The 23,800-nt window shown below is 44.7% G+C and overlaps 1 protein-coding gene and 1 pseudogene across 3 annotated transcripts; one reads left to right on the plus strand and one right to left on the minus strand.

The window, feature by feature from the left end:
* Positions 1-3,183: 3,183 nt before the first annotated feature.
* LOC121291237 overlaps positions 3,184-23,800 on the minus strand; it is a 33,051-nt pseudogene continuing 12,434 nt past the window's right edge.
* Positions 14,900-22,441, plus strand: LOC121291787 (zinc finger protein 271-like). 3 transcript variants are annotated; one of them, XM_041213352.1, is made up of 2 exons: positions 14,900-14,952; positions 19,845-22,441. In XM_041213352.1, exon 2 carries the CDS (start codon positions 20,297-20,299, stop codon positions 21,158-21,160), a length of 864 nt encoding a protein of 287 aa, XP_041069286.1. In that variant the 5' UTR covers positions 14,900-14,952; positions 19,845-20,296; the 3' UTR covers positions 21,161-22,441. The 3 variants fall into 3 exon arrangements, with proteins under 3 accessions (XP_041069286.1, XP_041069284.1, XP_041069285.1); XM_041213350.1 differs by lacking the exon at positions 14,900-14,952 and adding an exon at positions 17,977-18,415; XM_041213351.1 differs by lacking the exon at positions 14,900-14,952 and adding an exon at positions 17,977-18,404.

Genomic DNA, 23,800 nt, shown 5'->3' on the forward strand with positions numbered 1-23,800 from the left:
ACATTGGAGAGACCAAACGTAAACTGGGCGACCGCTTTGCAGAACACCTGCGGTCTGTCCGCAAGAATGACCCAAACCTCCCTGTCGCTTGCCATTTTAACACTCCACCCTGCTCTCTTGCCCACATGTCTGTCCTTGGCTTGCTGCATTGTTCCAGTGAAGCCCAACGCAAACTGGAGGAACAAGACCTCATCTTCCGCACTAGGCACTTTACAGCCATCCGGACTGAATATTGAATTCAACAACTTTAGGTCTTGAGCTCCCTCCCCCATCCCCACCCCCTTTCTGTTTCCCCCTTCCTTTTTTTTTCCAATAAATTATATAGATTTTTCTTTTCCCACCTATTTCCATTATTTTTAAATATTTTAAAATCTTTTATGCTCTCCCCACCCCCACTAGAGCTATACCTTGAGTGCCCTACCATCCATTCTTAATTAGCACATTCGTTTAGATAATATCACCAACTTTAACACCTATGTGTTCTTTTGTTCTATTGTTGTTGACATCTTTTGATGATAAACTTCTATCTTGTTTGTCCCTACAATCACACCAACCCCCTCCACTTCTCTCTCTCTCTCTCCGCACACCCCCCTCCCCCCCCCCCCCCCCCCCCCCCCCCCCCCCCCCACACACACACACACACACACACACCCTTAAACCAGCTTATATTTCAATTCTTTCTTGGACTCGAACTCAAGTTCTGTCGAAGGGTCATGAGGACTCGAAACGTCAACTTTCTTCTCCGCCGATGCTGCCAGACCTGCTGAGTTTTTCCAGGTAATTCTGTTTTTGTTTTGGATTTCCAGCATCCGCAGTTTTTTTGTTTTAATCCTACTATTAACTTACTTGCCAATTCAATTAACCTGGCTTTTGGGATCCCTTGTAAAATCGTCAGGGACGTCTCTTCTACTTGCAGGAAAACTTTAGCAGTTTCCAGTGGATCTTATTTTTGACAAACCTATTTTTAAATCTACACCAAATCATCGTTGTCTTTTGTTCCAAAACATCTTGGTCAAGCCCCCAAACTTTGTCACGACTCACTGGGGATAGTGCGCTGTAATATCAAGTCCCACTGCTCCCCAAGCTGTGACAAATGTGATGAAGTTTAATCAACCCATCTAATAGTTTAATTTAGGTTAACAGAATACGAGCACCAGGTTTGTAAACTTAACAAGTGAATAACTGTTTATTGAACAAATTGTCTTTAACCAGTGGCAAAAGAAAGAAATATGAACTGCTAATTTCTAACTCTATAACCTAAACTCTACTCCTTCTTAACTCCCTATATACACACATACAAGACACACAAAAACACGGATTTTAAGGGTGGGATAATACAGTTCAATAGCACCAATTCCAGAGTACAGGGTTCAATGGGTTGATTTTGATTGATGTCTTCCAAATTCCTTTCAGTTCTTTGTTGATGACACGAGGTGTTCTTCCAGCACTTTCAGTCTTTAGTTCACTGGTTGAGCAGTTGCCTCTCATGTCTCTTAACAGTGATATTCCCCTTTGCCTTTTGACAGAGGTTTTCAGAGAGAGTGCAGGTTATAGAGATATGAGGAGAAAAAGCCAGCTAGCTATTATTGTAGAATTACTGGAATCTTACACAGAGAGAGAGAGGTTTTACGTTTTTTTCCATTCAGGCTAGGAGTTATTCTGCTGCACTGCTGTCACACAAATCCTGGAGCCTTTTAAAACATTGTTGCCAGGCAGTTCCCCATTAGACCAGACTCCTCCTTGGCACCATCCTGTCTTTCATGGCACACTCTGTTCAAGGACAGCAACATTGTATATATCCCTCACTGTTTTGTCGACATGTCTTCAAACTGCAGCCATTGTAATTTTAATCCACATTCTGTTTTGTCCAACAGAAATAAATAGATATGTCCTTTACACAGGACAATAGGGATAACTCCCCTGCTCTTTTACGATGTAGTGTCATGGGATATTTTACATTCACCTGAGAGGCTAGACAGGGCTTTGGTTTAACTCATCTGAAAGATGGTACCTCTGACAGTGCAGCCAACTCTCAGTACTACACTGGAGTGTCAGCTTCAATGCTCAAGTCCAGCAGTGGAACTTGAACCCTCACCCGCTTGACACAGAGAACAAGGTTGTGGTACAAGTCCAACTCCAGATGTATTATTCCAGGAACCTTGATTCAAGTTGTTGTCAGGGCTACATGAATAATTCCTCAGGCTCTGGGATCTTTGTACAAACATCATTGTTGAAAACACAAACATGTCATAAAATGAGTGAAGAAATTATCCTGTAGATATTTACACACTGCAGTGATCATGAAGCCAATCAGATCACAATGTACCATCCTTAAATAAAACTGCTTCAGTCAGTCACACACAATTTAAAAAAACGTTTGTTTTGGTAAAACTCCTTGGCAAATTTGCAGGCACAAGTGCACAGGTTATAGCCGAGAGTTTACACTAGTTTGTGTTGGTTTTGACAGTGTAATCCAGTTGAAATTGACCATATCGAGAATTTTAAAAGTAAGTTACGTCCAGTGTAAATTGAACATTCATGATCTTTAATGCTAGTTTATTAAACATCACCCAGGAAGCTGGTACCAACCACAGAAATGACCACGGCCCCAGGTGGGAATAGTGAGTGATGAGTTTCTGCCGATTGCGTCTGTTTGAGGCAGCTCTTCAAATTATACTCAGGGTTTTTGGTCATTCAGGCACCAACAGTCAGTCATATTTCATGGCTCCAGTCTACATGTTGTGGTCAGCAATTATTTCAGCAAACTACAGGCTCACAGATAATAGTTTATTTCAGTTGTATCGTATAAACAGAAGAAATAGTTAAAAATAGTTTAATATAATAATAATTACATTATTACCTCAATAATATTATATGGAGTTTCGGCTTAGTTTTTTAATTTATAATAGTTTAAAATGGTGAACTTTCTATCCCTCTCATCTTTATAATGCTGGAGGAGGAGAGAGGAGAGGTGGAGAGAGAGGGGAGCAGAAAATATAGAGAAGAGGATGAGAGATAGGAGGAGAGGAAAAGGAGTGAAAGATCATAAGAAATAGGAGCAGTATTAGGCAATTCAGTCCCTTGAGCCTGCTCCGCCATTCAAGATCATTGCTGGTCTGATTGTGGCTCTCAACTCCATTTTCCCACCTCCCCATCCCCCTTAACCCTTGACTCCCTTGTAAATCAAAAATCTGTCTAACTCAGCTTTGAATATATTCAATGATGCGGCCTCCACTGCTCCCTGGGGAAGAGAATTCCTAAGACTAACAACCCTCTGAGAGAAGAAATTCCTCACTTCGATGTTAAATGGCAGAGCCTTTACTTTTAAACTTTGCCCCCTAGTTCCAGATATCCCCAAGAGGGAGAAATATAGAGGAGGAGAGAGAGAGAGAGGGATAGCAGAAAGGATGAGATTGAAAGTGGTTAGTTTGCAGGAGAGAAGCAGAAGGAGAAATAGAGAGGAGGAGGAGAGAGAGGGGAGACATAGTGTAGGCCTGAGGCCTGCAACCACTAATTTTTGCAATTTTATATTTTTTCATTTTATTTCTGCTTTGCTGTTGATTTTGAGTCATTGTTTTGATTATTAAGCCTGTACTGAATTTTTAAAACTTAATTTGTAGACCCTAATTTGAAACTAAGTATGATTGTGCTTTAAACCAAGCAATTAATTATGTAATCAATACCAATCAGTAGTGATATTATTAACTGCAGGCTTGTTTTTCACAAGGCTCCGTTTTCATACTGTCAATTCAGCCATGTTCACAGCTGTTATTTTGTCTAAATTACTGCTTTTTCCTCTGGCTAGACGTGCTAAAATAAAAGTTGTTATTGCTTAACAGTAGTCAGTTCCTTACTACATTCAGTGACCCTTTAAGTACAAGCCAGGGCAATGGAACACCTTGCACGTGATCAATTAAGGTGTGGAATCAGGAGATGGCGTTTGATTGATGGACAGTATTACCTGATAGATGGAAGGTGAGAGACACCATCAAAAGATGCGTAAACAACTTGAATATTGTGATAAAATTAAAAAACTGCAGATGCTGGAAATCCAAAACAAAAGTAAAAATACCTGGAAAAACAGCAGTTCTGTTGAAGAGTCATATGGACTCGAAATGTTAACTGTGTTCCTCTCCGCAGATGCTGTCAGACCTGCTGAGTTTTTCCAGCTATTTTTATTTTTGTTTTGAATATTGTGACGTCTGTAAACCTCGCTCTGCCTGTGAGAAGGATTTGATAAGGACTTATGGTTACCAGACTCCTGTTTTGAGAAAGTCTGGATAGAAGCCTCAGAAGGCTGGAATGGAACCAGAAATTGGAATTAAAAGAGGCACAGTCTCCAACGTTCAGGTCTGCAGCCACAGTAAGATTAGTCAACCACTCAAGACTACGGGAGGAAGGGCTGTTGACACAGTGATGGACCACCCCATACAAGATTATTCAGAGACTTGGTGATGAATGAACCAGGAGAAATTTCACCATTTTGGGGAATTGTATTGAACTGTCCAATTTGGGGTTGTTTTATCATCTTGGGGAGCTGTCATGAGCAGACCAATTTGGGGTTAACATCTGTAATATAGTATGTAGTTGTATGTATTTGTAATATAGTATGTATGTAAAGTTGTCTTTCTATCTTTTAAGATATATAGTGTTTTTCTCTTCCTTTCTTTCATTTTCTTTTAATCGTTAATAATTGTTTAATAGTTGTCGAATTAAGATTGTTGTTTCCATACATTGCTTCTTATCAAGTCTCTCATTCCTGTTCATCCAGAGTATGGCTCCAAACATAATTGAGACTCCACAAGGGACTCTTACGTCATTACACACCTCACACCTTAATGATTTCTCACCAGTGTGGATTACCTGGTGCTTCAGAAGATCAAAGGAGTGGGTGAAAGCCTTGTAACAAACATGGTACCTGAAGAGTTTCTCCCCTGTGAGAATCCTCTGGTGTCTCAAAAGGATTGAAGATGTCATGAAAGCTTCAACACAAACCTCACACTTGAATGATTACTCCCCTGTGTGGATCTTCTGATGGAGCAGGAGGTTTGATGACCGCGAAAATGATTTGTTGCACACCTCACATGTGAATGGTTTCTCCCCTGTGTGAGTGCGTTGGTGTGCACGGAGGTTCGATGACCGCGAGAATGATTTGTTGCACACCTCACATCTGAAGGGTCTCTCCCCTGTGTGAATGCGCTGATGTCTCAGCAGCCTCGTAGATATCGGAAAGGTTTTATCACAAACCTCACACTTGAAGGGGTTCTCCCCTGTGTGGATCCTCCGATGGGCCAGGAGGCCTGATGACCGTGTGAAAGCTTTGTCACACACCTCACATTGGAACGGTTTCTGGCCTGTGTGCATACGTTGGTGTACACGGAAGTATGATAACCGTGAGAATGATTTGTCGCACACCTTGCACGTGAAGGGTTTCTCCCCTGTGTGAATGCGCTGGTGTGCACGGAGGCCGGATGACTGTGAGAATGACGTGTTGCACACCTCACACGTGAATGATTTTTCCCCTGTGTGAATGGGTTGGTGTTCGAGGAGAGTCCATGACAGTGAGAATGATTTATTGCACACATCACATGTGAATGGTTTCTCCCCTGTGTGAACACGTTTGTGCGCGCGGAGGTGGGATGACTGCGAGAATGATTTCTCACACAGCTCACAAGTGAATGGTTTCTCACCCGTGTGAACACGCTGGTGTGCGCGGAGGTGTGATGATTGTGAGAATGATTTGTAGCACACCTGACAGGTGAATGGTTTCTCCCCAGTGTGAATGCGCTGGTGTATCAGGAGAGTCGATGATTGCGCAAAGTTTTTGTCACACACCTCACATTTGAATGGTTTCTCTTCCATGTGGCTTTTCAACAGATGCATCTTGTGTGTTAGATCTTATGAGTCTGTGCAGTCCTCCTCACTTGAACAGCCTCTCACCTGTAGGAATGAGTCAGTGGTCCATGAGACTCGATGAATGATTAAAGCTCTCTCCACACTTGGAGCCACTCACACTTCTTCACAGCCTCACCTTGACCGATCACCCACAGCCGAACCTTCAGAAAGGTTGGTTCTGATGGAAGGCTCCACACGACTGACCAGTTTCAGATCTGATGATATGTCAAAGCTCCCCTGACCCAACCGATTTCCAGATGATGGTTTCACTGCCCAACCTTCTCTGTGTTGAGCAATGATGTGAAGGGACTGGATGTCTTCCCACAGTTGTGCAGTTGTTCCTTGGGTGATGGTCAGAATCTATCTGTGGTGTCTATCCTCTCTGAATTCTCTGGTGCAGTACGGTGCAATCCTTCTGTAAAACAGGAAAAGGAAAAATGATTTTCCTCCAACTCCCTCTCCTCCTTTGCTGAAGGGGCTGACTCCTCAGTTAGAGACTATTCTACAGTGAATGCCAGTCTGCTATTCCCATGTGGGGGATCAGATACAAGTCATTTCTTTTTCCTCAATTGACTGTCACAGATCCTCTGTTTCCAACAGGGACACTGGACAGTGACCAGGAGCAGACAATGTGGCTACTTTCTTTCCTCCGCCCAGACCCCCACCCATCTTCCCAGGCACCATGAGGGCATTGGAAAAGACTGTCAGGTGGAGTGTAAAACGGGCTGTCAATTCACTACAAGCTCGATGCATGCTGGCAAAATTTTACCTTATGAGTAGTGATTAATAGGAACATAGGAACCAGTAGGCCATTCAGCCCATCGAGATTGCTCCGCCATTCAATTTGATCATGGCTGAACATCTACCTCAATGTCACTTTTCCACACTATCTCCTATCCCCTGATGTCAGTGGCCTCCAGAAATCTATCGATTTCTGACTTGAACATGCTCAATGATTGAGCTTCCACAGCCCTCTAGGTTAGAGAAATCCAAAGATACACCATCCTCTGAGTGAAGAAATTCTTCCTCATTGCAGTCTTAAATGGCCTACTCCTTATCCTGAGATTATGCCCCCTGGTTTTAGACTCACCAGCCAGGGGAAACATCTTATCTACATGCAACCTGTAAAAATTTTCTAAGTTTCAATAAGGTCACCCCTCATTCTTTGAAACTCTAGGGAATACGGACACAGTCTGCTCAATCTCTCCTCATAAAACAATCCTGCCATCCCAGGGATCAATTTGGTGAATCTCCGTTGCACTCCTTCTATGGCAAGTATATCCTTCCTTAGATAAGGGGACCAAAACTGTGCACAATACTCCAGGTGAGGTCTCAACAAGGCTGTATATAACTGCAGCAAGACATCTTTGCTGCTGTACACAAATCCCCTTCAATACAAAAAACTTAGCAGAAACATTAATTCAATGGAGATTTTGAAATTTCTCCACTCGTTTTCCAAAATTATTTGAAGAAAGCAGACAGGGCAGCAAGTGCTAGAAGCTAAGGAAACTATTGCTTCAGTGTAGCTGATTGAAGGGCTCTGGTTTATCCTGGGAAATTAGATACACTGCACTCGCTCAGACTGCACATCTCAAATTCAGCTATCAGCCACAGCACTGGGCAAAACTATCAAATCCAAGCCCAGGCTTTTGGGAAAGGCCAGGGCCTTCAGGTAAGATCTTTAAAGAAGGGATTAAAAGACATTTCAATAAATGTGTCTCCAGGTATGGCAGCCAAATTGCTCTGCTGCTGGATTATCAATCCAGAGATTGTGAGTTCAAATCCAAACACGGAAAGTTACATACTTAGAATTACAGTGCAGAAACAGGCCATTGGCCCAGTTGGTCCATGTTGGTGTTTATGCTTCACATGAGACCCCTCTCACCCGACTTTGTCCCACCCTATCAGCATCTCCTTCTGCTCCTTTCTCTCTCATGTGCTTATCTAGTTTCTCCTTAAAGGCACCTACAGTGTTCACCTCAACCACTCAATGTTGTGAAACTGAATTTAATACAGTTTAAAATTTGAGCAATAAAATCAACATAAAAACATGAAAACTTTCAGATTGTCCTAAAAACCCAAATATTCTCCTTCAGGGAAGGGAACCTGTTACAACTGCCTGGTCTGGTCTACATGTGACTCCAGTCCCACACAACATGGTTGACTCTGAATTGCCCTCTGAAGTGGCCAAGCAAACAATGATAAACAATCACTACAAAGTCCAATAATGAGGAAAATCAGATACATCTGGACAATCCTGACATTGTGTCAGAATAAGATTAAGGTGATCTCAGCCCAGTGAAATCTGTAAAGTCTCTCTTACCAAGATCTGAGGACAAGTACCCAAGTGAGGAGACTGGTCAAGTAGCAGTGATACTCACTGAATCGTATCAATCTGAAACACCCCAGACTCCTCCATCACCATCCCTAGGTATGTCCCATCCCATTGGCAGGTGGGGAAATCTCAATATTGACTCCATGGAGTCTCATGGCTTCAGGTCAAACAAGTTCAAGGGAAACTATCTCTCCCCTCCCAACTGATGAATGAGTACTTCACCATGTTAATCATCACTAGGGAGGTAAACTAAGTACAGATCCAAAAACTGGGTATCCATGAGATGCAGTGAGCCATCAGCAGCAGCAGAATTGTATTCCACCACAATCTCACAGCCCGGCACAGCCCTCATTCCATGAATATCATCACTAACCAGTAGATAGGCAGGAGCAGTTTTGGCTCCCTCTTTGCCTCTTGCCTCTCTGCCCACTGCCTCCTCTCTATTTGAGTTGAGATCTGGAACTATCCTCAACTCCACGACCCTCCATACCCCGTCCATTCAGGGACGAAGACTACGGTCTGAAGGTGCATCCTTCAGTGCTCCTTGACGCACTGAGTTTGAGCTAGTGTGCAGCCATTCCTACCCTGCTCTGCTGCCAGTTATACATTATAACCTGATCTCTCTTTACAATGAGTCTGCCCCTTCACTGGGAGACTGCCTCACAGTGAGGGTCAGCAGAGTGAACCATGAGAGGAATCACACTCATCCTACTGAACGCCTGGTCACTTCCTGACTTATTACACAACAGTAATAAACAACTTGCATTTGTATAGCACCTTTAACAACATTCAATGTCCCAAGGTGCTTTGCAAGGGTGTTAACAAAATTTGGAAGCTTGCTGTGTGCACTTTGGCTGCCTCATTTCCTACAACAGTGACCACACCTCAAAAGTGCTTCATTGGCTGTAAAGTGCTCTCAGGCATTTGTGGTCGTGAAAGGCTCTATGCAAATGCAAGCCTTTCCGTTTTTTTCTTTTCTGACGAGATTTTAGAGATAGGGTGGCGGTAGGTCTTGGAGGGATTTGAAAGGCAGGAAACATCCAGGTTCCAACACACAGACAGAACTGACCATTCACAGTCCACAGGATAATAATCAGCTCCCAACACACACACAGAACTCAACAATAGGAAATCAGTAAGAATCCTCAGGCACTCTGCACCTCCCAGATAATTACACCTCACCTTCTCATATTCAGTAATGACCCATCAACAAAACTCAGCCTGTAAATCAGTAGGGAAATGCTTCCAATAAACACACTCAATATCCAACACACAGCTCCAGTCAAACAGCTCAGCACAAAGCACCCAGTAAACAGCTCTCTCAGCTGGATCTTCTCACACAGCATAAGGGGCATTTCCACACCTGATTCCCCACAGGATAGTCAGACTGCCTGAACATTAGTGTGGATATTATGTGATGTACTTATTATAAATTCTGTTCCTTCACTCACCATCTCCTCACTTGGTTTTCAGTCCCTACAGGAAGTGAACCAGCTGTGGAAGAGGAAGAGGAGAGAATGGGCAGAGTGGGTGGGCTCTCTGATTGACGTCTCTCACAGCCAATCCAAATATTTCTGGAGTAAAATGAGTTTCCTGAAGCTTGGGAAACTGAATGGTGAAATGGAAGTGAATTTGAGCAGCAGGTCAGGTGGGGATTTAAACTTGTCATTGTCCCATCTGAATAAGACCTCACTTATTGCAGCTCCTGTCTCAGTTCCCCTGGTAAACGTTTGACAGAGATTTCTAGTGTGGGAATAGCATCCTTCATCCTCAGAGGCTTTCAAACTGATGACATCATGTGCAATGTGTATCCTCCGATGTGTTTGACAGCCAAACAGAAGAGGAAGACCAACAGTATCCAAGGTAGTGATGACGTGCAGTGGTGGGATCAGCTCATGCACAGGGAGAGAGAGTGACAGAATAGAGAGTAGCAACGAGATTGAACCAGTGTTTGGGGAGTCATTCTGCTCCTCGAGAGGTGACTCTGGGAATTGCAGAGTTACCGTGACCGGGGGAGTGAGTCTGTGCTCTGATACTGACTCTGTGCTTGGAGAGTAACACTGCAACTTGGGGAGTTACTGTAACCTCTGAGATGGAGTCCTGAGTGAACATCTCTAAGGAAATAGATTCAGGGACACTTCGACCATGGGTCCCAGGAGCAGGAGGGACAGTGTTGCTCGGGTGAGCAGGTTGGAAGGGGGGTTGGAATGGGTGGTGGGGGGGTTGGTGCTGGTGTGAACTGGCTTTATGGGTGCTGGTGAGGCCAGGGGCTGTTCGCTGACAAAAGGAAGAGCCGCCCAACATCCAACCTGGTTCCCGATGAAAGATCATCTCAAGCTGAAACCTTAACTCTGTTTCTCTCCACAGATGCTACCTGACCTGCTGAGTATTTACCAATGGTTTTTTTAATTCTAGTTTTTATTGCACAGAAACATAGAACTGTCAGTGGGGGAGCATTTCGGGGATAGTGACCATAACTCTGTAAGATTTAAGGTAGTTATGGAAAAGGACAAAGATGGACCGGAAATAAAGGCCCTGAATTGGGGGAAGGCCGATTTCAATATGATAAGACAGAATCTGGCCAAAGTGGACTGGGAACCACTACTTATAGAAAAGTCAAAATCAGACCAGTGGGAGTCAGTCATTCAAAAAGGAAATAGTGAGAGTTCAGGGCCAACATGTAAATGTGAAGAATAGAACCAACAAGTCCAGGGAACCCTAGATGTCAAGGAATATAGAGGATTTGATAAGGGAAAAAAAGGAGGCTTATGGCAGATACAGAGGGCTGAAAACAGCAGAAGCCCTTGAGGAGTACAGAAAGTGTAGGGGGGGGTACTTTAAAAAGTAATTAAGAAGGGGCATGAAAAAAACACAGCAGGCGAGATAAAGGAAAATACCAAGGCATTTAAGTATGTTAAGGAAAAGGGGATAAACAAGGAAAGAGCAGGACCCATTAGGGACCAAAGTAGCAACCTATGCGTGGAGCCAGGGGACATAGGTGAGGTTTTAAATTATTACTTTTCACTTGTGTTCACTATGGAGAAGAACGATGTAGGTGTAGAAATCAGGGAGGGAGATGGTGATATACTTGAACAAATTAGCATTGAAAGGGAGGAGGTATTAACAGTTTTAGCAGGCTTAAAAGTGGATAAATCCCGAGGCCCAAATGAGATGTATCCCAGGCTGCTATTTGAGGCAAGGGAGGAGATTGCAGGGGCTCTGACACTAATTTTCAAATCCTCTCTGGCTACAGAAGAGGTGCCAGAGAACTGGAGGACAGCAAATGTGGTACCATTATTCAAGAAGTAGGTAGGGATAAACCAGGTAATTACAGGCCAGTGAGTCCAACATCAGTGACAGGGAAACTATTGGAAAAAATTTCTGAGGGACAGGTTTAATCTCCACTTGGAGAGGCAGGGATTAATCAGAGATAGTCAACATGGCTTTTGTCAGGGGGAGATCATGTCCAAAAAATTTGATTGAATTTTTCGAGGAGGTGACTAGTTGTGTAGATGAGGGTCGTGTAGTTGATGTAGTCTACATGGACTTTACTAAGGCTTTTGACAAGGTCTCACGTGGGAGAATGGTCAAGAAGGTAAGAGCCCATGGGATCTAGGGAACTTTGGTAAATTGGATCCAAAATTGGCTTAATGGCAGGAGGCAGAGGGTGATGGTCGAAGGTCGTTTTTGCGATTGGAAGCCTGTGACAAGTGATGTACCACAGGGATCATTGTTGGGACACTTGCTGTTTGTAGTGTACATTAATATGAATATAGGAGGTATGATCAGTAAGTTCGTAGTTGACACAAAAATTGGTGGTGTCATAGTAGTGAGGAGGAAAGTCTTAGACTACAGGACAATAGAGATGGGCTGGTCACATGGGCAGAGCAGTGACAAATGGAATTTAATCGTGAGAAGTGAGAGGTGATGCTTTTTGGGATGACTAACATGGCAAGGAAATATACAATGAATGGTAGGACCCTAGGAAGTACAGAGGATCAGAGGGACCTTGGGTGTACTTGTCCATAGATCCCTGAAGGCAGCAGCACAGGTCAATAGGGTGGTTAAGAAGGCATATGGGATACTTTGTTGGCTGAGGCATAGAATATAAGAACATGGAGGTTACATTGGAGCTATATAAAATGCTAGTTAGGCCACAGCTGGAGTATTGTGAGCAGTTCTGGTCGCCACACAATAGGAAGGATGTGATTGCACTGGAGAGGATGCAGAGGAGATTCACCAGGATGTTGCCTGGGTTGGAGCGTTCCCGCTACGAAGAGAGACTGGATAGGCTAGGGTTGTTTTCCTTAGAATAGAGAAGGCTGAGGGGGGACCAGAAGAAGGTATACAAAATTATGAAGCGCACAGATAGGGTGGTTAGGAAGAAACTTTTCCCCTTAGCGGAGGTGTCAATAACCAGGGGGCATAGATTTAAGGTAAAAGGCAGGAGATTTAGAAAGGGATTTGAGGAAAAGAATTTTTCACCCAGAGGGTGGTTGGAATCTGGAACACACTGCCTGAGAAGTATTTAGATGAGCACTTGAAATACCATAGCATACAGGGCTATGGGCAAAGTGCTGGAAAATGGGATTAGAATAGATAGGTGCATGATGGCCAGCACGGACACGATGGACCTGTTTCTGTGCTGTATAACTTTGACTATTCAGCCCAACTGCTTTCTTCTAGTGCTTATGCTCCACATGAGCTTTCTCCCTCCCTTTTTTATCTCACCCTATTAGCAGATCCTTCTATTCCTTTCTCCCTCGTGTACTTACTTGGCTTCGCATCAAATACATCAAAATTATTTGCCTCAACCATTCCGTGTGGGGGCAAGTTCCACATTCTAATCATTCTCTTGGTGAAGTTTATCCTGAATTCATTATTGGATCTATTATTGACCATCTTATATTTCTGGTCCCTAGTTTTGGACTCCCCCACACAAGTGGGAATATCATCTCTCCATTTACCCCCAAAATGCAGGAGGGGGTGATGGTGGGGGTTGGGGGGGGGGGGGGGGGGGGTGGAGGAGGATAAAAGCAAAAAACTGTGGATGCTGGAAGTCCAAAACAAAAACAAAAATACCTGGAAAAACTCAGGAGGTCTGGTAGCATTTGCGGAGAGGAATACCAGTTAACGTTTCGAGTCCGAATGACCCTTCAACAGAACTAAGTAAAAATAGAAAAGAGATGAAATATAAGCTGGTTTAAGGCAGGGGGAGGTGGGGAATGGTAGAGCTGGATAGAGGGCCTGTGATAAGTGGAGATAACCAAAAGATGTCACAGACAAAGGACAAAGAGGTGTTGAAGGTGGTGATATTATCTAAAGAATGTGATAATTAAGGGTAGAAAGCAGGACAAGCAAAGTACAGATAGCCCTAGTGGGGGTGGGGTGGGGTGAAGGAATCAAAAAAGGCTAAAAGGTAGAGATAAAACAATGCATGGAAATACATTTAAAAATAATGGAAATAGGTGGGAAAAGAAAAATCTATATAAATTATTGGAAAAAAAGGGGGGTGGGGATGGAGGAGAAAGTTCACGATCCAAAATTGTTGAACTCAATGTTAAGTCTGGAAGGCTGTAAAGTGCCTAGTCAGAAGATGAGGTGCTGTTCCTCCAGTTTGCGTTGAGCTTCACTGGAACAGCAGCAAGCCAAGGACGGACATGTGGGCATGAGAGCAGGGTGGAGTGTTAAAATGGCAAGCGACAGGGAGGTCTGGGTAACGCTTGCGGACAGACCGAAGGTGTTCCACAAAGGTGTTCTGCAAAATGGTCACCCTGTCTGCGTTTGGTCTCTCCAATGTAGAGGAAACCGCATTGGGAGCAACGAATGCAGTAGACTAAATTGAGGGAAGTGCAAGTGAAATGCTGCTTCACTTAAAAGGAGTGGTTGGGCCCTTGGACGGTGAGGAGAGAGGAAGTAAAGGGGCAAGTGTTACACCTTCTACGGTTGCATGGGAAGGTGCTGTGGGAGGGGGTTGAGGAGTAGGGGGTGATGGAGGAGTGGACCAGGATGTCCCGGAGGGAACGATCCCTACGGAATGCCGCCGGGGGAGGTGAAGGGAAGATGTGTTTGGTGGTGGCATCATGCTGGAGTTGGCGGAAATGGCGGAGGATGATCCTTTGAATGCGGAGGCTGGTGGGAGGAGCTTGGGGGTGAAGGAGTGGAGTTGGGGAGGTGAGGGGAGATGAGGTTGAGGGAAGGGTGATAGAGTTGAGGAATGGGAGTAGAGGGGGTTAAACGGCTGCAATCCTGATCCCCGCCTCCTGGGGCTGGGATTTACAGCTGCACACCTCCAATTCCAGCCGCTTGGTCTCGCGCTTTCTCAGACTCGAATTCGCGAACGCTGGGCGCCAACCGCCATTGAGCGAATCAGAACTACAACTCCCATCAGGCACTGCGGGATGTGTTTCCCCCAATCCCATTGCAAAGTGCTGCTTCTCACTGCGCAACCGCAGGACCACCTGTTCCATTGTGTAATGCAGTTGCGATCGAGTGAGAGCCGGAAGGAGAAGCGAAACCGAGATGTCCCGGACCCCTGCTCTTGTGACTGGTTGAACGCAGTGATTGACGTAGACATGTGGGTTGGTTTGCAACATAGGTCTATACCTGATTGGATATCACAGACATCAATCAGAGAGCCCACCCACTCTGCCCATTCCCTCCTCTTCCTCTTCCACAGCTGGTTCACTTCCTGTAGGGACTGAAAACCAAGTGAGGAGATGGTGAGTGAAGGAACAGAATTTATAATAATTACATCACATAGTATTTGCCTGGAATGAGGACTGTATATTAACTAGGCTCGAACTTAGATTCTATAGTATGTGCAATGTTGCTCCTGACATGTCGATCTACTGGTTTGATGATAATCATGGAATGAGGGCTGTACTGGGCTGTGATATTGTGGTGGAATACAATCCTGCTGCTGCTGATGGGTCACTGCACCTCATGGTTACCCAGTTTTGGGATCTGTCCTTAGTCTGCTTCCCTAGTGATGATTAACATGGTGAAATACTCATTCATCAGTTGGGAGGGGAGAGATAGTTTTCCTTGAACTTGTTTGACCTGAAGCCATGAGACTCCATGGAATCAATATTGAGACTTCCCCACCTGCCAGTGAGATGGGACATACCCAGGGATGGTGACGGAGGAGTCTGGGATGTTTCCAGATTGATACGATTCAGTGAGTATCACTGCTACTTGACCAGTCTGTGAGGCAGCTCTCCTCACTTGGGACTTGTCCTCAGACCTTGGTAAGAGAAAGTTCACAGATTTCACTGGGCTCAGATCACTTTAATCTTATTTTGACACAATGCCAGGATTGTCCGAATCTATCTTGGAGAGGCAAGGTTTGATCAGGGATAGTCAGCATGGCTTTGTCAAAGGGAGGTTATGGCTAACGAATTTGATTAAATTTTTTGAGGAGGTGACCAGGTGTGTAGATGAGGGTAGTGTGGTTGATGTAGTTTATATGGATTTCAACAAATCCTTTGACGAGGTCCCACATGGGAGACTTATAAAGAAGGCAAATGCACATGGGATACAGGGTAATTTGATAGGGTGATTTCAAAATTGGCTTAGTTGCAGGAGACAGAGGGTGATGACAGAAGGCTGCTTTAGTGCCTGGAAGCCAGTATCCAGTGGTATCCCACAGGGATCTGTGCTGGGTCCCTAATTATTCGTTGTTTATATAAACGACATAGATGACTGTATGTGTGTGTGTGGGGGGTGGGTGGGGTGGGTGAGGGGGGGTAGGATTAGTAAGTTTCATATGACACAAAGATTGGCTGGGTGATCAACAGTGAGGTTGAGTGTCTTGGGCTACAGAAAGATATAGATGGGATGGTCAAATGGGCAGATAAGCGGCAGATGGAATTTAACCCTGAAAAGTGTGAGGTGCTACACTTTGAAAGGAGTAATTTGACAAGGAAGTATTGAATGAACGGCATGGCACTAGGAGTTCTGAGGAACAAAGGGACCTTGGCGTATGTGTCCATAGATCTCTGAAGGTGGAGGGGCACGTTAGAGGGATGGTGGGTGAAAAATGCATTTGGAACACTTGCCTTTATCAGTTGAAACATAGATAACAAAAGTAGGGAGGTCATGTTGGAGTTGTATAGAACCTTAGTGAGACCACAGCTGGAGTACTATGTGAAGTTCTGGTTGCCACGTTATAGGAAGGATGTGATTGCACTGGAGGAGGTACAGAGGAGATTCACCAGGATGTTGCCTGGGATGAAACATTTAAGTTATGAAGAGAGGTTGGATAGACTGGGTGGTTTTTTTGGAGCAGAGAAAACTGAGGGGCGACCTGATCGAGGTGTACAAGATTAAGAAGGGCATGGACAGGGTGGATAGGGAGCAGCTGTTCCCCTTAGTTGAAGGGTCAGTCACAAGAGGGCATAAGTTCAAGATGAGGGGCAGGAGGTTTAAGGGAGATGTGAGAAAAAACTTTTTTACCCAGAGGGTGACGGTCTGGAATGCGCTGCCTGGGAGGATGGTGGAGGCGGGTTGCCTCACATCCTTTAAAAAGTACCTGCATGAGCATTTGGCACGTCATAACATTCAAGGCTATGGGCCAAGTGCTGGTAAATGGGATTAGGTCGGTAGGTCAGGTATTTCCCACGTTTCGGCGCAGACTTGATGGGCCGAAGGGCCTCTTCTGCACTGTGTGATTCTGTGATTCTATCTGATTTTCCTCTTATTGGACTTTGTAGTGATTGTTTATCATTGTTTGCTTGGTCACTTCAGAGGGCAGTTCAGAATCAACTATGCTGTGTGGGAGTGGAGTCACATGTAGACCAGACCAGGTAGTTGTAGCAGGTTCCCTTCCCTGTAGGACAACATTTGGGTCTTTAGGAGAATCTAAAAGTTTTCATGTTTTTATTTTGTTTCTATTCTACGACTTTTGAAATTCGTTGAATTCAGTATCACAAATAGAGCGGTTGAGGTGAATAGCATTGATACCTTTAACGGGAAACTAGATAAGCACACGAGGGAGAAAGGAACAGAAGGATATGCTGATAGAGTGAGATGGAGAGGATTTGAGAGGAGGCTTGTGTGAAGCATAAACACCAGCATGGGCCAGTTGGGCTGAATGGCCTGTTTCTGCACTTTAATTCTCAGTATGTAACTTTCCGTGGTTGGCTTTGAACTCTGAATCTCTGATTTGTTAATCTAGCACCAGAGCAGTCTTATACTGGCAGGGAAAACTCAGCAGGTCTGACAGCATCTCATTTCTATTTTTCCTTAGTTCTGTTGAAGAATCATATGGACTCAAAACATTAACTGTGTTCCTCTCTGCAGATGCTGTCAGACTATTCCAGCTAATTTTGTTTTTGTTTCAGATGTCCAACATCTGCAGTATTTTGCTTTTATTTTATTATACTTCTGGCCCCTAGTTTTGGATTTCCTTACAAGTGGGAACATCTTCTCTCCAGTTACCCCAGTAATGGTGGGGGTGAGGAAGGGGCGGGGCTGCTGGGGTAAAGGAGGAAGGGCGGGGTAGAGTGGGTTAAACGTCTGAGATCCTGGTCCCCGCTTCCCGAGGTTGGGATTTACAGCTGCGCACCTCCAATTCCAGCCCCGCCCACGTGACAGTCCCTCGGGCTCGCGCTTTCTCAAATTCGAACTCCCGAACATTGGGCGGCAACCGTCATTGCGCGAGTCAGAACTACAACTCCCATCAGGCAGCGCGGGATGCCCCCCCCCCCCATCACATTGCAATGTGCTGCTTCTCACTGCGCAACTGCAGGACCACCTGCTCCATCGTGTAATGCAGTTGCGATCGAGTGAGAGCAGGAAGGAGCAGCGAAACCGAGATGTCCCGAGTCCCGGACCCCTGCTCTTGTAAAACAAAAACAGAATTACCTGGAAAAACTCAGCAGGTCTGGCAGCATCGGCGGAGAAGAAAAGAGTTGACGTTTCGAGTCCTCATGACCCTTCGACAGAACTAGACCTGCTGAATTTTTCCAGGTAATTCTGTTTTTGTTTTGGATTTCCAGCATCCGCAGTTTTTTTGTTTTTATCCCTGCTCTTGTGACTGGCTGAACTCAGTGATTGACGTAGACATGTGGGTTGGTTTGCAACGTACACCTGATTGACGTTTCTGATAGCCAATCAGAGAGCCCACCCAGCGTGCCCATTCTCTCCTCTTCCAAAACTGGTCCACTTCCTGGTGAGCAGACGGTGAGTGAAGGAACAGAATTTATAATAGTCACATCATATAATATTTGCCTGGAATGAGGACCGTATATTAACTAAGCTCGAACTTGGATTCAATAATATACCCAATGCTGCTCCTGACATGTCTATCTATTGGTTTGAAAATAATCATGGAATGAGGGCTGTGCTGGGCTGTGAGATTGTGGTGGAATACAATCCTGCTGCTGCTGATGGCTCACTGCACTACATGGATACCCAGTTTTGGGATCTGTCCTTAGTCTACTTCCCTACTGATGGTTAACATGGTGAAATATTCACTCATCAGTTGGGAGGGGAGAATTAGTTTTCTTTAAACTTGTTTGACCTGAAGTCATGAGACTCCATGGAGTTAATATCGAGACTTCCCCACCTGCCAGTGGGATGGGACATACCCAGGTGACGGAGGAGTCTGGGATGTTTCCAGATCAAAACGATTCAGTGAGTATCACTGCTACTTGACCAGTCTGTGGGGCAGCTCTCCTCACTTGGGTACTTGTCCTCAGACCTTGGTAAGAGAGACTTCACAAGATTTCACTGGGCTGAAATAACTTTAATCTTATTCTGACACAATGAGGCTCATGGAAAACACAAACATCAGCATGGACCAATTGGGCTGAATGGCCAGTTTCTGCAATGTAATTCTATGCATGTAACTTTCTGTGGTTGGATTTGAAATCTCAATCTCACGATTGTTAATCTAGCACCATAGCAATTGGTTGCCTTACCTGGAGATGCAGTTATTGAAATTTATTATAATGCCCTCTTTGAAGATTTTACCTGAAGGCCTCAGCCTTTCCCAAAAGCCTTGGCTTGGATTTGATAGTTTTGCCCAGTGCTGTGGCTGATAGCTGAATTTGGGATGTGCAGTCTGAGTGAGTGCAGTGTATCTAATTTCCCAGGATAAACCAGAATCCTTCAATCAAAGGCAATATTTTCTTTATCTTCTAGTAATTCCTGCCCAATGTGTTTTCTTCATATAATTTTGGAAAACAAGGGGAGAAATTTCAAAATCTCCATTGAATTAACATTTTCCTGAGTTTTTATATTAAACACATACTTTAGGGATAAAACTGATCTTCACCAGTATGACACGAGCTCATATTGAATTGATAACTTATTTTACACTCCCCCTGTCCTTTCCATTGCCCTCATGGTGCCTGGGAAAATGGGGCACTGTGCAAAGGAAAGAAAGTAATCACGTTGTCTGCTCCTGGTCACTATCCAGTGTCCCTGCTGGAAACAGATTGTGTGACAGTCAAGTGAGGAAAAAGAAATGACTTGAACCTGATCCCCCATGCAGGGGAATAGCAGACTGGCAGTCACCCTGGAACAGTTTTTAATTGAAGAACCAGTCCCTTCAGCTAAGGAGAAGAGGGAGTTTGAGGAAATCATGTTTCCTTTTCTTGTTTTACAGGAGGATTGCACCGTACTACAGCAGAGAGTACAGAGAGGATAAATCCTGACCATCACCCAAGGAACAGCTGCACAACTGTGGGAAGATATCCAGTCCCTTCACAGCATTGCTCAACGCAGAGAAGGTTGGGCAGTGAAACCATCAACTGGAAATCGGTTGGGTCAGGGAAGCTTTGACATATCATCAGATCTGAAACTGGTCAATGGTGTGGAGCTTTCCATCAGAACCAACCTTTCTAGCTGTGGACGATCGGTCAGGGTGAGGCTAGGAAGAAGTGTGAGTGGGCTCCAAGTGTGGTGAGAGCTTCAATCGTTCTTGGAGCCTCGTGAACCACTGATTTGTTCCTACAGGTGAGAGACTATTTAAGTGTGACGGGGGATCCACAGGCTCATAAGATCTCCAAACACATAAGGTGCATCTCTTACAACCACTGTTAAATCAAGGGCAGCCATATGGAAGAGAAACGATTCAAGTGTGAGCTGTGTGATAAAGCTTTTGTCACATTTTCGAGCCTGCTGATACACCAGAGAATTCACACGGGGGAGAAACTCTTAAGGTGTGAGTTCTGTGAGGCGGTTTTCACCAATTCCTCCAATCTCCTGAGACACCAGAGGATTCACACAGGAGAGAAACCATTCATGTGTGAGGTGTGTAACAAATCATTCTCGCAGTCATCAACCCTCCGCAGCCACAAACGCATTCACACCGGGGAGAAACCGTTCACATGCCAGGTATGTGACAAATCATTCTCATGGTCATCGAACCTCCTCAGCCACCAACGCATTCACACTGGGGAGAAACCATTCACGTGCGAGGTGTGTGATAAGTCATTCTCGCGGTCATCGGAGCTCCGTGTACACCAGCGAATTCACACTGGGGATAAACCATTCACATGCGAGGTGTGCAACAAATCGTTCTCAGATTCATCAGCCCTCCGGGAACACCGACGCATTCACACAGGTGAGAGACCGTTCACGTGTGAGCTGTGTGACAAATCATTTTCACGGTCATCGGACCTCCGTGTCCACCAACGCACTCACACAGGGGAGAGACCATTCATATGTGAGGTGTGTGATGAATCATTTGCGCAGTCATCGACCCTTCGTGTACACCAACGCATTCACACAGGGGAGAAACCGTTCATGTGTGAGGTGTGTGACAAAGCCTTCCCACAGTTATCGAAACTGCTGATCCATCAGAGGATCCACACAGGGGAGAAACCATTTATGTGTGATGTGTGCTACAGATCATTCTCACAGTCATCGAGTCTCCGCAGACACCAACGTATTCACATGGAAGTAACCGTTCAAGTGTGAGGTGTTTGATAAAACTTTCACAAAGTTTTCAAACCTCCAGGTTCATTTGGGTATCCACACAACTGAGTAACCCTTCAAGTCTGAGGTTTGCGATAAAGTTTTCTTGATGTCTTCAATGTGAAATATTGGTGTGAGTTCTGTAAGAAAACCTTCATACAGTTGTTAGACCTCCTGGAACAGCAGCAAACCCACATGGGAACTACCTAACCAAGTTCTTGCTAATCTGTCATCAGAGTGTGAACCTTTGTGCAATCTAACTGCAAAGGATGTTCAGTGATATTGTGGCACAGAACAAGAAGCAGCATCAAACAACTAGTAACAACAATCCCAGTGCTGAGGTACAATGATGCCAATGATGAAGTCACCCTGCAGTGAGATGCCAGTGAAACAGGACTTGGAGCAACCCTCATGTGGCAAGGACAACCAGTGGTGTTTGTATCCAGAGCATTAACAAAAATTGAACTATGCTGTGCAGATTGAGAAAGAGAGCCTTTACTTTACTTCTGAGCATTTCAACCAGTGCCTGTTTGTGAGAGAGTAAGTGATGGTGGAGTCTGACCACCAGCCATTTCAAAACAACTTTCTCAAACCGCTTCTATCTGCTCCAATGTGTTTGCAAGTGGTGTTACTTTGTTCAGAAGTGAAGACCTGAATGCATTAAAGCTTATGAGCATGCTTTTGGCTGCTCTCTAAATTTTCCCATCCCACCCCACACACAACAATGCCCGCTATTGGGAGGACCAGAAAATCCCACTCTGTGTGTAGTGCATGTGTTGGAACAGAGTAGAAAGAACAAAGTTTTTTGCTCATGTGTGATACTTTTCTTTATGGACTACGTGTTGTTTTCAATAGTTTGATCTATGTTTGATTATGTTAGTCAGTTCTCTGATCTATGTGACTGTGCCTGATTGCGTAAGCATGTGGTTGGAGCTTGGGAGCTAATTATACAGAGCTTTCAAAGAGAATACCTGGGTTCTGGCAGGGGGCACCATGTGGGTATAGAATCCTATAATTTATGAGATTTTTTAAAGTAGTGTAAATGAACTTGTTTAGATTTCAAACTAGTGTCATCTATGCATCGTGTTGAGATAAAGTAGGTATCTCAGGTATCTAGCAAACTGGTGAATAGATAACACTATGTATGTGGCAAATGATAGTGCATGCAATGTTTTTTTTAATGGAAAGTGGAATGTTTGGATGAATACTTTGGTACATTGTCATTAATGACCTAATGTTATCATATGTAAATAAAGGTTTGAGGGCAATAGCCATTTTTACACACCACATGGAACATTATTTAAATTTCAAATCACTCCATATAGGAGTAACATGAGTTTCCTGACGTGTAAAACAGACCGGTGAAACGGAGGCGACTTTGAGCAGCAGATCAGGGGATTTAAACTTGTCATTGTTCCATCTGAATAAAACCTCAACTATTGCAGCTGCTGACTCAGTTCCCACTGGCAACTGTTTGGCAGAGATTCTAGTGTGGGAATAGCATTCTTCGTCCTTAGAGGCTTTCAAACTGACATCGTTATGAGATGTGTAGCCTCGGATGTGTTTGACAGCAGATCAGAAGAGGAAGATCCACAGCATCCAAGACAGCGATGACGTGCAGTGGTGGGATTAGCACATGTACAGGTGAGAGGGGCAGGGGGCAACTTCCAGGTGATGGTGTTCCAACGTGTCTGCCGTCCTTGTCCTAGATGGTAGCGGTCATGTGTTAGGGTGCTATCAAAGGAGCCTTGGTGATCTTTTGCAGTGCATCTTGTAGATGGTGCAACTGCTGCCACGGTATGTCGATGGTGGAGGGAGTGAAGGGTTGTGTATGGGGTGCCAATGAAGTGGGCTGCTTTGTTCTGGATGGTGCCAAGCTTCCTGAGTGTTGTTGGAGCTGCACACATCCATCACACTACTGACTTGTGCCTTGTAGATGGTAGTCAGGCTTAGGTGAGTGAGGAGGTGAGTTACTTGCTGCAGGATTCCTGGCCTCTGACCTGCTCTTGTAGCCACACTATTTATATGGCTAGTCCAGTTCTGTTTCTGGTTAATGGTAACCACCAGGATGTTGGTAGTGGGGGATTCAGCAGTGGTAATGCCATTGAATGTCAAGGGGTGATGGTTACATTCTCTCTCATTGGAGATGTTCATTGCCTGGCACTTGTGCGGGCGAATGTTCGTTGTCATTTGTCAGCCCAAGTCTGGATATTGTCCAGGTCTTGCTACATTTGGACATGGACTGCTTCAGTATCTTGAGGAGTCATGAATATTGCTGAACATTACGCAATCATCAGCCAACACCCCCACTTCTGATGGAAGGAAGGTCGTTGGTGAAGCAACTGAAGATGGTTGGGCCTAGGACACTACCCTGAGGAACTCCTGCAGTGATGTGCTGGAACTGGGATGTTTGACCCCCAGTAACCACATACATCTTCCTTTGTGCCAGGTATGAACCAGTGGAGAGTTTTCCCCCTGATTCTCATTGACTCCAGTTTTGCTAGGGCTCCCTGATGCCATACTCAGTCAAATGCTAAGATAAAAGCAAAAAACTGCGGATGCTGGAAATCCAAAAAAACAAAAATACCTGGAAAAACTCAGCAGGTCTGGCAGCATCTGCTGAGAGGAACACAGTTCACGTTT

Source organism: Carcharodon carcharias, chromosome 19 (assembly GCF_017639515.1).
Source record: "Carcharodon carcharias isolate sCarCar2 chromosome 19, sCarCar2.pri, whole genome shotgun sequence".
In the NCBI taxonomy this organism is placed as follows: domain Eukaryota; kingdom Metazoa; phylum Chordata; class Chondrichthyes; order Lamniformes; family Lamnidae; genus Carcharodon; species Carcharodon carcharias.